General features: G+C 40.2%; 1 protein-coding gene across 1 annotated transcript; it reads left to right on the top strand.

Moving 5' to 3' along the window:
* Nucleotides 1–2586: 2586 nt before the first annotated feature.
* MRPL39 (mitochondrial ribosomal protein L39) lies at nucleotides 2587–12685 on the top strand. The gene is made up of 10 exons (XM_058019009.1): nucleotides 2587–2664; nucleotides 3867–4073; nucleotides 4296–4435; nucleotides 5077–5176; nucleotides 6455–6522; nucleotides 7800–7912; nucleotides 9438–9503; nucleotides 10711–10864; nucleotides 11834–11881; nucleotides 12552–12685. The coding sequence occupies exons 1-10, from the start codon at nucleotides 2622–2624 to the stop codon at nucleotides 12636–12638; spliced, it is 1026 nt and encodes a 341-aa protein (XP_057874992.1). The 5' UTR covers nucleotides 2587–2621; the 3' UTR covers nucleotides 12639–12685.
* Nucleotides 12686–13567: the final 882 nt, after the last annotated feature.

Here is a 13567-nt window from a genome sequence, read left to right as displayed (position 1 = left end):
GGAACCATTCCCTGCACTCAGCACTGGTGAGGCCACATCTCAAAACCTGTGTTCAGCTCTGGGCCCCTTAATTCAGGAAGGACATTGATGTGCTGGACCATGTCCAGAAGGGCAGTGAAACTGGGGAAGGATTTAGAGCTCAAGTCTGATGAGGGCAGCTGAGGAACCTGGAGTTGTTTGGCCTGGAGAAAAGAAGGCTGAGGGGAGATCCTACTGTTCTCTACAACTACCTCCCAGGATGGTGTAGCCAGGCTGGTCTCTACTCCCAGGTAACAAGTGATAAAACAGGAGAAAATGGTCTTAAGCTGTGCAAGGGGAGGTTCAAGTTGGATATTAGGAAAAAATTTGTAACAGAAAGGGTTGTAAAGCATTGAAACAGGCTGCCCAGGGAAGTGGTGGAAAATGTTTAGAAAATAAGTAGATGTGGTACTTTGTCATACAGTTTAGTAGATGTGGTGGTATTCAGTTAAAGATTGGACTTGATGGTCTTGGAGGTCTTTTCCAACTTCAATGATTCCATGTTCTATAATTCCATGGGGTTATGAAGAATACACTCTTAAGATGTAGTTACACTGCATGTTGTCTTACAAGGCTGTTGCTGCTTCTGGCCATGGATTACTGCTCTCACTTTGCTTGTGCATGAAAATTAGTATAAGAAATAATGTTAATCATATGAATAAAACATTATCTCTCAGCAGTAATCATCCTGCAAATTGTATCACTTCAGCGACCTTGCATTCAGTGCCTTGCACAGTGCAGCTACAGTTGTTTACCTAGAGGATTAGCAGTGAGAAACAGCCAAGAATGGCAAAGGGAGGCTCAGGAATTTTAAAGCCAATTTTATTTTTGAAGCAATCTTTAAGTGAGCTCAAAGCTGGCTCTGGGACTATGAGGGTGATAAACAGTCATGGCTTGTTGCTTACACTCTTCTGTTGGGTCACATACCATGGCCTAAGAGCAATTATAGGGCTCCTGTTGCTTCAGAGGGAAACCTCATATTTTCTGACCATTATAAAATAATAGACATGGTTTTCCTGGAAGTTAAAGCGCTTTATGAAGACTGGTAGAATGTAATTATTCTTGGACAGTTCTGTTAAGTGATCTCTTCTTTGTTTTTCTTTAGGCAGTGAGGGTGGGCTGCCCAGGCTCCTTTGGATGCAGCCCAGGACACAATTGGCTTTCTGGGCTATGAGCACTCCCTGCTGGCTCATGTTCAGTTTTTCATCAACCATCACCCCTAAGTCCTTCTACACAAAGCTGCTCTCAATGAACCCTGGACAGGGTCACCATTCACTAGACCAGGTTGCTCCAAGCCCCATCCAACCTGGCTATGAACCATTCCAGGGAGGAGGCAGCCACAGCTGCTCTGAGCAACCTGTGCCAGGGCCTCACCACCCTCACAGGGAAGAATGTTTTCCTTATATCTAATCTAAACCTACTTTCTTTCAATTCAGGCCATTTTTCCTTCTTCTGTGTTAAAAACGCCAATCACTTGTTTTTAAAACTTTAAAAGTTTAATAGTAATAAAATGGTTATAAAAATATTAATGCAATTAGAGTAATAATAATTTGGACAATTTGAATTAGGACAATATGAGACAACAAATACAAAGAGTTACGGATGTCCGGGTACCTTTTTCTGGGCAGCACAAGCCTGAAAAAAGACACACGTTAACAGAGGATTAACCCTTAAAAAGAATAGCCTGTTGCATATTCATACAACTCATACATGATGCATAAATTCCATTCAAATACAGAATTCTGTCTGGTCAGTGTCAACTTCTTCCTCCGCATCTTAACAGCGCCTTCGAGGTGGGAAGAAGTTCGTTTCTTCTGATAAGTGGCTGCTATCTCGCTGTGAGCCTTTTACAAAAAAGTATCTTACATAGCATAGTTTCTATTTTAACAATTTTTATAACCTAAAACTATATTTAACACAGTACTTAAGAGAATTAATACAACATTACTTTCTAACACAACACATATTCATTTTAATATTTGCGAAAAGCCAATCATAAAATACATGCATTTTTCACATTCTGTCACTACAAGCTCTGGTAAACAGTCTTGCCTCTCTTTTCTGTAAGTTTTTTTCAGGTGCTGGAAGGCCACAACTAGGACACCCTAAAGCTTTCTCTGTTCCAGGCTGAACAATCCCAGTTCTCCCAGCCTTTCCTCCCAGCAGAGCTGCTCCATCCCTCTGATGCCCTCGGTGCCTGCTCTGGGCTGGCTGCAGCAGGTCCCTGTCCTTGCTGTGCTGGGAGCCCAGAGCTGGATGCAGCCCTGCAGGTGGGCTCTCAGCACAGGGGGCAGAGGGGCAGAATCCCCTCCCTGCCCTGCTGCCCACGGGCTCTGGGTGAGCCCAGCACACGGGGGGCTCTGGGCTCCCAATGGCCAGGCCATGGCCAGCCTCTCACCCACCGGGATGAGACCGTCCGACGAGCGCTGCGGGTCCCTTCCAAGCCCCAATAGACTCCGCGGCTCGGAGTTGTGGCGGCGGCACCGGGCCCAGGAGGCTCCCGCCTCCCGGCGGCCGCGGGCGGCACAGCGGCGGAACGGCGCGGCTGCGGCCGCTGTTGCTGCCGGAGCCCGGGTAGGAGGCACCGGGGCTGCTGCGGGAGCATGGCCGCGCCGTGGGCCGCCCGCGGGCTGCGGGCCGCGAAACGTGAGTGCAGCAGGGAGCCGGGAACCGGGAGTGCCGGAGGGAGGCAGGCCGAGCTCGGGCTCGTTCTGCGGCCATGCTTTCAGGGGCTGAGGGGGCCTTTTTAGGCCGCTGGGGAGTTGGCATGTCTGAGGGAAGGGCCTTTGCAGCCAGGGAGCGACATTAACCTTTGCATAGGATCAACAGCCCAGGGTAGTTAGGGCTGGAGGGGACTTTTGGAGATCATCCACTCCGCTCCACGAGCAGGTGACACAGGAACGTGTCCAGGTGGATTTTGGAATGTCCCCAGGGAGAACTCCACACCTCCCAGGGCAGCTTATTCCAGTGCTCTGCCCCTCTCCATGGAAAGAATTCCTTCCTCGTGTTGCAGTGAAACTTTTTGTGTTTTAGTTTATGGCCATTGTTTGTCGTCTTATTGCTGGTCACCACTGAAAGGAGTCTGGCACCAAACTCTTGGCACCCACCTTTGAGATATTTATGTGCATTAATGAGATTCCCTTTCAGTCTTCTCCTCTCCAAACCAAACAGGCCCAGATCCTGCAGTCCCTCCTCACAAGAGAGATGCCTGAGACCCCCTCATCATCTTTTTGACCCCTTTTGTTGCCTCAGAGTTTCCTGTTGTGATTTTGGGCAGGCAGTGCAGGGTCCCAGCATGCTGGAGCTGCAAAAGTGCTACCTTGTACATGTTGAGACAGACAGGTGGGTGATCAGTAGTGTTGTAGAAACCAAAACCTTATAAAGAGGCTTTGAAAACTCAGAATGGGTTACAGAATGGTTGAGATTGGAATGGACTACAGTGGGTCATCTGGTCCAACCTCTCTGCTCAAGCAGGATCATCCCAGAGTACATGGTACAGGATTGCATCCAGGTGGTTCTGAAATATCTCCAGTTAGGGAGACTCCTCTCTGGGCAGTCTGTTCCAGTGCTTGATCTGGACAGGAAAGTTCTTAATGTTCATGTGGAACTTCTGTGCATCTCTTTCTGACTGTGGCCTCTTGCCCCATTGCTGGGCACCACTGAGCAGAGCCTGGTCCCTGCTCTGACCCCTCCCTGCAGACACTGATGAGGTTCCCTCTCACTCATCCCTTCTCAGGGCTGAACAGCCCCAGTTCCCTCAGGCTTTCCTCATTACAGGGATGCTCTGCTGCACTCACACTCTGCTTGCTGTGGGATTATTGCTTACTCAGTGTTTCTCCTGTGCCCAGGGTACATCTCCACACCGGCCGTCTCTCGGCTGACACCCGACGAGGTGGTTCGGATGCGAAATGAGCTCTTCACCAAAGAGAAGGAGAGACAATTGTCCCTTCACCCACGGATTGAGAAGATTGAAGTGAAATACACGGGGAAGCCACACCCTGGCACTGTGTTTGTCATGAACAAGGCTCTGTCCACGCCCTACAACTGTGCCATGCGTAAGTGGATACACTTCTGAATTAGCCCCTCGTGGTGAACGTAGTGGTGCTAGTTTAAATAGAAACAGTTAATTTTTGGAGGTTTATTTCACAGTTCATCCTTCCAGGTCATTTCCAAATATGAAACTTGCAGTTGTTAGAAATGCAGCAGTCTGAACTGCTGATCCTGAAAAATATGGTTAATAACTAACTAATACTTTAGGGTTTTTAAATTTTTTTTAGATTTAAGTGAATGGCATTGCAAGAACTCTGTTCTGGCTTTTGTGGATGGCGAAGTCTGGGACATGTACAGACCCCTGACCAAATCATGTGAAATTCAGTTCCTTACCTTCAAAGATGAAGATCCAGAGGAAGTAAACAAGGTAAGTTATTATTTTGTTCCATTGTAGGTGACCCTGGTTCTCTGTACCTTGTCTCATTGCAGGTGGCCCTAATTATGACCCCATGATTCTGTGTGCACCTTTCAGTTCCATGCTTGTGTGCTTTCTTGAACTTTGTTGTCATTAAAGTTCAGACATTTTTAATGTCTTTTTAATGGTGGGTGCACCATGGTTATCATTGGCTGGACTAGTGTGTGGGCTAGGTGAATTGTTGGCTTTCCTTTCAACTCTTGTATTATTCAGGGATTTCAGATTTAAATGTCTCTAGGGTTATGTCTGGCTTGCATTCTAATTGCAGGTTTTTTTAAAAAATTAGATTCTGTTTGGAGAATCATCTCTGAACAGAAGTTTAAATGCTAAAAAAAGTAATCATAGAATCATGGAAAAGCTTGGGTTGGAAGGGACATTAGAAGCTCATCCAGTTCCACTCCCTGCTATGGGCAGGGATGCCTTCCACTAGACCAGGTCGCTCATAGCCCTGTCCAACCTGGCCTTGAACACTTCAGGGGTGGAATGCTTGGGTTGGCAGCTAGATTTGTGCATCATCCAGTTAAGTTTTGGGTGATTTTTTTTAATAATTAGCTTCTAGGCATTAAACTCCTGTTCTGAAATTCTCTTTGCAGGCATATTGGCGTTCCTGTGCCATGATCATGGGCTGTGTGCTAAAGAGAGCATTCAAGGATGAATACTCAGTCAACCTAGTTAAAGCTCCAGAAGTGCCAGGTGATAAAAGTGTTTTATATTGATTGTCTTATGCTGCTTCTCAAGTGAGTGTTTAAGAACCAAACTTAGAAAAAAATTATTTCCAATGATTGATGGTACTTAGCATTGATATGTGTATTACACGCTGTTGTAGTTGCATTTAATTTATAATAACAACACTGGAAACAATGTTGTTATCAATGTTCAGAAAATAGGTCTGTGTGGCCACTGTGTTTCCACTTAGGATTTCGTAGCTGAAATTAGTAACTGAACCTCTGTATTGTGAAGTGACTTGAGCAAAGTTTCTAGATGTGATGAGACATCAAATGAGACAAATTCTGTGGAATTTACTCTAATAACTGCATAACCTTGTCCATCACTTGAGTTTCTAAAAATGACAATGTCTACACCAAATTGGAAGATTACTGAGGTACAAACAAGCTTAGTAACAACTTCTGCTCATCCATGACCTGATTTAAGATTTAGAAAAGTGAGAAAATGCACAATAGAAGTGGTTGTTTCAGTAACAAAACCTGCATAATAATGCATTTAATATATGAGAAGGTTGGTTGCTGGTCATGTAGGGTGCTATAACTGCTTCTCTTTTTAGCAATTTTAGCATTTTTTGTGATTGGTAAGTACAGGTAAATATTTCAGTTCTACCAGAATTTGGAATAATCTTGGATATACTCAGCTATATCATTATACTGCATGTATAGAAATAGAGTGATCTTACTGGTTTTATAGATTTGAGTTCTAAAAAGCCATAACACAATATACACAAAAGAGTGTTCTGACAACTGTTAGATAAATTTGTGTTGCCTGTACCAGAAATTTGTGCATTGCTTGTGTAATGGATAAACAGCTCTAATATTGTCTGATTTCTCTATGCAAAAAATTCTTCTTTATAATTTAATAGCTCGCATTTATTGTGTGAGGCATACAATGGAAAAACAGTGAAGTATTTTTAAAGTGAGTGGTTTTGGTTTTTTTTTCTGCAGTGTTAGATGCAGTTTTGTGAAGCAGTTTATTTTTTCCTGTTTTTATTTGGATTCTGTTATACTGACGTTGCATTAAAATTCCTTTCAAATTACTTTCTCATTCAGTGAAATGAAACTAAAACAACACAAGTTAATCTGTCATTTTATAGTATAATCACAGATGAAAACTTTTGTGATGAATTTCTAGAAGTAATTCTGTTCTTCTTCTAATTTATTTTGTTGTAAGAAAATGGTATGATTGTAAAATGCATACTTTGTTATAAACATGAATATTTTTGTCTTTGGATTGGAATTGCAGTGATCTCTGGAGCCTTCTGTTATGATGTGGTTTTGGACAATAAACTGAATGACTGGAAACCAACAAACGTAAGCACTTTTCAGGCATAAACCCAAAAAGTTCCAGAGCTTATGTCCTTGTCCAGTTGTTGTTTTTTGATAGGGGAGAAGAGGCAGAGCTTTTTTTCCCTTTTTGTTAGTGCACATTTGGAGTAGTCTTTGGGAGCTGATCTCTGCATTTACCACACACTGGTGCTATGGCAAGAGTGCTCTCAATTTCCTTTCAGACAAAAATAATGCTGTCTTCCACACGCTTTCAGGCTTTAGGTCTGTGGAGCTAGAGAAAATTCTAGTCTGAAGTACAAGTTCAGAAACAGTTGATGGGGCCATTGGGACCTCAGTGCCATATTTGTTACTGTACTGATCTGTTCCTGCTCAGCTGCTCTTGCCTGGTAATGTAAATGCAGCCACAGTCTTTGTGTGAGTAGAGTTTCTGAAAATAAAAGTGTGTATAAGGCATATTTTCTGGTGGTTTACAGCAGAATCAGCTTGCTGTTGAATAAAATCTGTGAGCACATTCAGCTGCAGCTTTCCTTAATAGCTTGCTTATGTTTCATGCTCTGCAGTAAATCTAATAATCTGAATGCTCTAAATCTCAGAACCATTTGTGATCACAAATGTTTTACCCATCTGGGGCCCATTCTTGTTCTTGTGCCCAAAAACCAGCTGAGGGGTGTATGGCTAGCAAAGCAATATTGGTACAATGCAGAATTTTTGTTCAATATGATTTTGTGGCTGAAGTAATTTAGTTAGAAATATTTTCTACATGACATTTTAAATGTAATTCCACCTCATAACAATTTCTTATTTATGACTAAATCTGAATTACACAGAACTACAGATTCTGGTCCAATGTGACAAATTTTTATTTAATAAATATTCAGTACATTATTTTCACTTTGATCTATCATAATAGAGCTTATTTATAAGTGAAGACTGTACTCTGGGAAACAAGAGTTATAGATGAATATTCAGCAGTAGCAAGACTGTGTGTGTAGTACCATGTAGGGAAAACCTATCAAAACTACCTACTGCCTACATGGGCAGTTTAATTAATATATATTGTTTTTGATGGAAAAATGCCTATTTCTCATTGAAATGATTGGACATTGAGTCTGTGCATTAAAACAGTGATGATCTGTAGTGCTATTATGATAATAATAAGATGCTCCTACAGTAAAATTGCTGTATTTAGGTTTCATAGTAAATGATCTTTGTTGCTTCGACTGATATTTAGTGTTTGCTGTGCTTTATCTGTTTACTACAGCTGTGAAAAGGTGGTTACAGTTTTTCTGTTCTTTTATTAGGACAACTTCTGTTCTTTTACAAGGGATGCCAAAAAACTAATCTATCAAGACCTGCCCTTTGAAACTCTGCATGTTGAAGCAAAAGTAGCGCGTGAAATGTTTCAGCACAATAAGTGAGTGTCTGAATTTGCCTTTCTTTCAAAGAGGCAATTAGAAATCAAGACAAATCTCTGCTTGATTTTATAAATCTAAAATAAGATGTGACAGGTGAAGTAAGAAGTTACTTCTCCCAGTGCTCTGAATGAGCCTGCCTCCATTCTCTTCCCACCAACTTACTCACACCAATTTACTTAGTTCTTGTTGTTGTCTTCAGAGGCCAGCACCAGGCACCTTCACTGGACGTAGTTTTGTGACAAAAGACTGAGACTTCTTTTGTTCACTAGTGAGCTTTAAGATTCCACTACTATTAAATTGAAACTCTGGTGCTTAGCCTTGACATGGTAGCCTTTTCTGCAAGGCTTCCATATTTAAAGAAATGTATATTTTTCATGTCCTGTTATCTTCAAATGAAGATTTCATGAAATGCAGTTTTTGAATTGTGCAGGGGAAAATGGGTAAAATACTTGGGTATTTTACCCAATAAAATGGGTAAAAATGGGTCTGTGCTATAAAAAAAGGTTTGTTCAAAACCTCCCATCTTCTTTGCTGAAAAAAATACCTCAGCTTTTTGGTCGTTGGAGACATGTAGGGGAAAATGAGAAATAATTTATCATTTTGTGAACCAAACTTAAACTACAACGAAGCTAAAGTTGCAAAACAGCAATTTTTTTAGCTTAATGCTGAAGGTTATTTTAATGTGGCATATAGATCATCATCTCCACTTTGTTGGCTGCACTGACAGCAGGTGGGAGCTGACTTTTGATGGTCTCTTTAGATTTTGTGTATAGAAAGCCCAGAGAACACTTCCCTGTATTGCAGGCAACCAGCTATTAAGGGCTGCACATTGCATTAAGTTAGTTTAAGTGGTGTCATGGTGTTTCCTTACAGGTGACCTGAAATCTCTTATTTGTAGTAGTAGGTCCATTGTATCTTTCTGAATAAAACTGCTGTGGGAGCATGGCCCTCCTATAAAATATGCACAGAATAGACTGGAATAGATGTTTCAATAGGAAAGGACTTACAACAACCCCCTGGTTCAGCTGCCTGACTCATGTGGGGCTGACAAGTTACAGCAAGTTATTAAAGGCATTGCCCAGATGCTCCTTAATCAGTGACAGGCTTGGGGCATTGACCACCTCTGCAAGAAGCCTGTTCAGTGTTTGAACACTTATCTCCTAAGGAAATGCTTCCTAGTGTCCAGTTTGAACCACCTCCCAGCATTAAACCAGTCCCAAACATCCTGTCTCAGGATCCCATGTTGGCAGTGCCTGATGATTGCACTATTTTTGGGGTGCCTTTCAGTAGTGCTCAGTAAAATCTCTGTAATTTTTCCATGAACTGAGGTTAACTGACAGGTCTGTTAATGAAAGCATGTCAATATGTGTTCTCATTAGGAATTTAAACCAGTCTCAAAGCTCACATAAATACAAGCATGATTTTTAGGAATTTTAAATGAATTAAACTAGTTTCTGAAGTGCTCTTATAAGAGCAAAGTGTTAAAAGTGAGGATTTTTAAAATAATTTTTTTTTCTTGTCCAGATACAAAATGGAGATGATAGAAAGAAAAGCTGCTCAGAATATGGAAGGAATTGTACCATTGCATAGGTAAGCAAAACTGAACTCCCATTCTGTAATGATTCGCTGGAACATTTGAGTATATTGCAGGTACTCTCTGCAAGTGAGAAGAGCAAGTTACTTGGGATGGTTTTAAATTTAAAGATCACTTGTATTCATTACTGTCTGTGGTCTATCTTAAGTTGGTGTGGTTTGTTTGCTTGGTTTTTTGAATGTAACCATTATTTTGTGATACTTTGTGATACTACGTTTCTATTTCTTGTTATGTTAATGGTGGCAAGTGCCAGAGAAGTCTTACTGTTTTCTGTGCTTATACTTGAAAACTAAATAAATCTCTAGAGCTTGAGATGCTGAATAAAATACAAACCAAATACTGGTTTGAAAACAAGAGTTAGCATTGCATAATGGATTTTTCTTTCAAAGTTGTCAAGATCTTCCTAACTTGCAATCTACTTCTTTATAGTGGTGGAGATGAGAATAGAACAGCATCATGGGGATACAGTGTAAGGTACAGAGTTCTTAGTCTGGAGGCAGGTTAATTGCCTGCATCTCAGGCCATTCTCTGTCTTAGGCTATTGTAGGATATTCAGTTGTGTAGATGTGTAAAGAGTTCCTAATTTGTTTTTGTTCTATCTTAAGGAGCCTCATCTATCTAAAGGAACAGATGTCTTTGCAGTGGTGGTTCTTGAAATTTTAGAACAATGTTGTGTCATTCTTTCCTTCCTCCCACTCTGATTTGCTCAATAAAGGGGAAAATGGGCTTACCTATTGCTTTCTGAGAGAGGTTCATTCTCAGTATTTCTTTGCTGTACTATGCTGTCTCTCTTTTCTTAATTGATTTGCAGTTTTCCAAGAACTGTAAAGGGAAATAACTGTGCAGGTTGTAAACACTGTATTGTGGAAAACAGGTGATCTTGGAGACAAATCTTTTTCTGGTGAATGACAGTTATCCCAGTTTTAGAGCCAACATGGCATCAAAGACTTTTTAAACCTAACATCCTTTCCCAGACTTGAGGTTTAAATTTTCTAAGTTCATTTAAGGAAATTGTGTGAGTTGTACTTTTGGTTTAGGAAACTTCAAAATGCTGAGCTGGAGATTTGTTTAGATTTGGTTTGGGATTTTGTATGGATTTTCTTTCTATTGATAGGAGTTTGCTAATCAAAATAAAACCTAATCTCCTTGTATTTTGCTCCAAATATATTTGGTGTATAAACTGGGGTTTTTTTGTCCCCCCAGGTTTGGTGACTTTGTAGATGTCAGTGAAGGTCCTCATATTCCAAGGACAAGTTTCTGTTTCCAGTATGAGATAACAGCAGCCCATAATCTTCAGACTGACCAGTCTGAATTGATAAGGAGATTCCAGGGTGTGTCCGTGCCAATCCATTTGAAGGTAAGTGATCCATTTTGCACAGGTTTCCCTTCTTTCAATTAGAGCATTTTACCTGTGTTTCCATTTTTGTTAGGTGCTGTGTTGGTAGCTAAAGGGAATTCATAGTTGAGAGCCATAGAAAGGGAGGGCCCCTGATGGTTACTGTGTTGGATATTTGGGGTTCATTTTCCTGAAACAGTTGTGGATGTGCAGTCAGAACTAGAAAAGTTTGCATGAGAGGGCACGTGATGTTATTTTTCAGTATGGAAGGTGTTGTTTCAGTTTTATAATTCCTGCATGGATATTTCATTCTGCTTGCCTAAGCTGTGCATGCCAGTCTTCTGACATCTAGGCCACTGACAGTGCTTAAAAGAGCAGAAGAATTTCATGACACCAAAGTAAAAAGTAGCAACGACAAAAAATGTTGTTCTACTTGTTCCAAGTTCTAATGAGCTTAAATAAAGAACTGAAGATGGAGGCAGGAGTCTTTATTCCCATTTGTGTTGACTAAGGTGATTTTGACCTTGTTATCTAGCACATGTACTATTGTCTTAGTTGGAGAAGGTTTTCAAGAGTTCCTCAGCTGATCTCTGTGTTCCCTTCCTAAGCATAATTCCCTTTTTTGGCAGTTAATTCCTCAAGGATTCCACACAGTGGATGAATCATAGAACCATAAAATGGTTCGGGTTAGAAGGGATCTTAAGGTTCATACAGTTCCAATTCCCCTTCCATGGACTGGGTTGCTCAGAGCTCCATTCAGCCTGGCCATGAACTCTTCAGGGATGGGGCATGTGATGGGCAGACATATATTCAAGTCTCCCACATGGATATGGGAAAATTGGACACCAAAATTTTAAATTGTTAAAACAGAACATTTGAACTGGGCATTATTATGCTTTTGTGGTGTCATTTCTGTACCTTTGTCAAATCTATTCTATGATTAGATTATTTTTTACCTCTGCTAACATCATTTAATGGCATTTCACACAGGCTCACCACACGGTGTGGCACAAGCTGCTGGAAAGATCAAAGAGGCTGGTAAGTCTCACTAGAGGTGAAGTACAGGTTACCAAATGCAAAGGTATGCTCTGATAGAGGACACTTTGAATGATTAGAGGTAGGTAGTATACTCAAGAACAGATCTTTGGGAATGGAAATATTCACAGGGGAATAGAAATCAGAAATTTAACTGCTTGTTTATTAGAGAATGTGGTAGCACTGTTTCTGAGGTCTGTTATTAAAAAGCATTGTGCCATTTAAAAAACATATACTATTTGATATGATTTGTCCAATTAAAAATACCTGAAGGTAAATATAAAGATATTGTAACCCACCAATATATATGACCAAATAACCACTATCAAGACATATTTAAACATAGGAAGTCTGTAAGAATTAAAGAGCAGCTGTTGTAGAGCCTTTCAATCAATAATTTTACTTACTTGTTTGGCAAGAGACAGATAAAAAAAGTACTTCATGTCTTCTGAAACTTGTTAGCATTGGATATATTCTGAGCCTGCCCCATGGCATCTTCCCTGCACGTAGTTTGAATATTCTTGTTCTTCAGGTCTTTTAATTTTGGAGATAATAGTCTTTGTAGATTGTCCTTTCTTGTTACAATGACAGTATGAGGGGAGGATTTTCAGGAGAAAATCCTGGAGAGTGAAATAATTTTTAAAATTGTAACAAAATTGATATCTTTCTGCAGGTCACTGAAGAAGAATATTTGGAAACAGCAGAACAATGTCTTGAGGCAAAAGATGGAACTGAAGAAGGAAAACATGTATCAGTTTAAATTAGGTTGAACCTCTAAATGTACATAATAAACTGTGTATTTTTACATGACTTGTTTTGTGCCTCTTACAAAAATATCTTGGGTAATTAATTTGAATTCTGTGACATAAATCATAGATAAGTATAGACACCGGTATACACAAAATGTTTCAGTCCCCTTTAAAGGTTTCCTTAAAGAAAAAAAGGGCGGGTGGAGGGAAGTTAATTTTTTATCTGCAGTAACTTGCAAGTTGCCCCTGTCCTTACCTTGACAACAGTAATTGCATGTGTCCATCCATATGTTGTTGCCTACTGCAACTGAAAGTTGAGACAAATAGTATCTTTAAAAGATACCCTTAAAATTATGTAAAGGTATAATTGCCATTGCTTTGCCAATACAAAAATAGTAGAATGTAGAAGCCAGAAAGTTCTTGGAGTTTAATGATTTCTTTCTGCTGCACAAGTGCTGTTAAAGATAATTTTCCAGAATCATGCCAAGAATTTAGTTCATTACTTGGATCTCCAGTGTACTAAGATTTATTATGCATTTTCTTGATTTGATATCTAAACATGGTAACTTCAGTTAAATTTTGCAAGGGGGTTTTGTTAGATGATGTTTTCTGATGTTTTGTATTTTCATCCCTAACTAATTATAACTCTTCTCATTATACCAGAGGAAATTTTTATTACTTTTTGAAGTGCAAATATTTTCTCTGAATTTCATACCAATTATTGTTTTTACCATTAACTGCATCACATGGTTCCTAATCATTTGACACCACAGTTTTGTGAGAGCGGGGTTCAGTAAAATACATTTAGGTATAGCCCATGTCTTCTCAGGATACTTGGAAAATGGATGGGGTTTTTTTCCTCTTAATGTTGCAGAGGACTGTTTATAATGGTATCAGATGCTTATTTTTTTTTAAATAAGATTGTTGATTTGCACTTTAC

Source organism: Melospiza georgiana, chromosome 2, assembly GCF_028018845.1.
Source record: "Melospiza georgiana isolate bMelGeo1 chromosome 2, bMelGeo1.pri, whole genome shotgun sequence".
In the NCBI taxonomy this organism is placed as follows: domain Eukaryota; kingdom Metazoa; phylum Chordata; class Aves; order Passeriformes; family Passerellidae; genus Melospiza; species Melospiza georgiana.
Note: the sequence above shows the minus strand (reverse complement) of the source record. Positions and strands in the feature narration are given on the sequence as shown.

What these genes read in the sequence shown, in the direction of transcription:
- MRPL39 (XM_058019009.1), top strand. Translation starts at nt 2,622, where the DNA reads ATGGCCGCGCCGTGGGCCGCCCGCGGGCTGCGGGCCGCGAAAC. An exon ending in CGGGCTGCGGGCCGCGAAAC is followed by an intron (nt 2,665 to 3,866) that starts GTGAGTGCAGCA and finishes TCCTGTGCCCAG; the next exon opens with GGTACATCTCCACACCGGCC. An exon ending in GCCCTACAACTGTGCCATGC is followed by an intron (nt 4,074 to 4,295) that starts GTAAGTGGATAC and finishes AATTTTTTTTAG; the next exon opens with ATTTAAGTGAATGGCATTGC.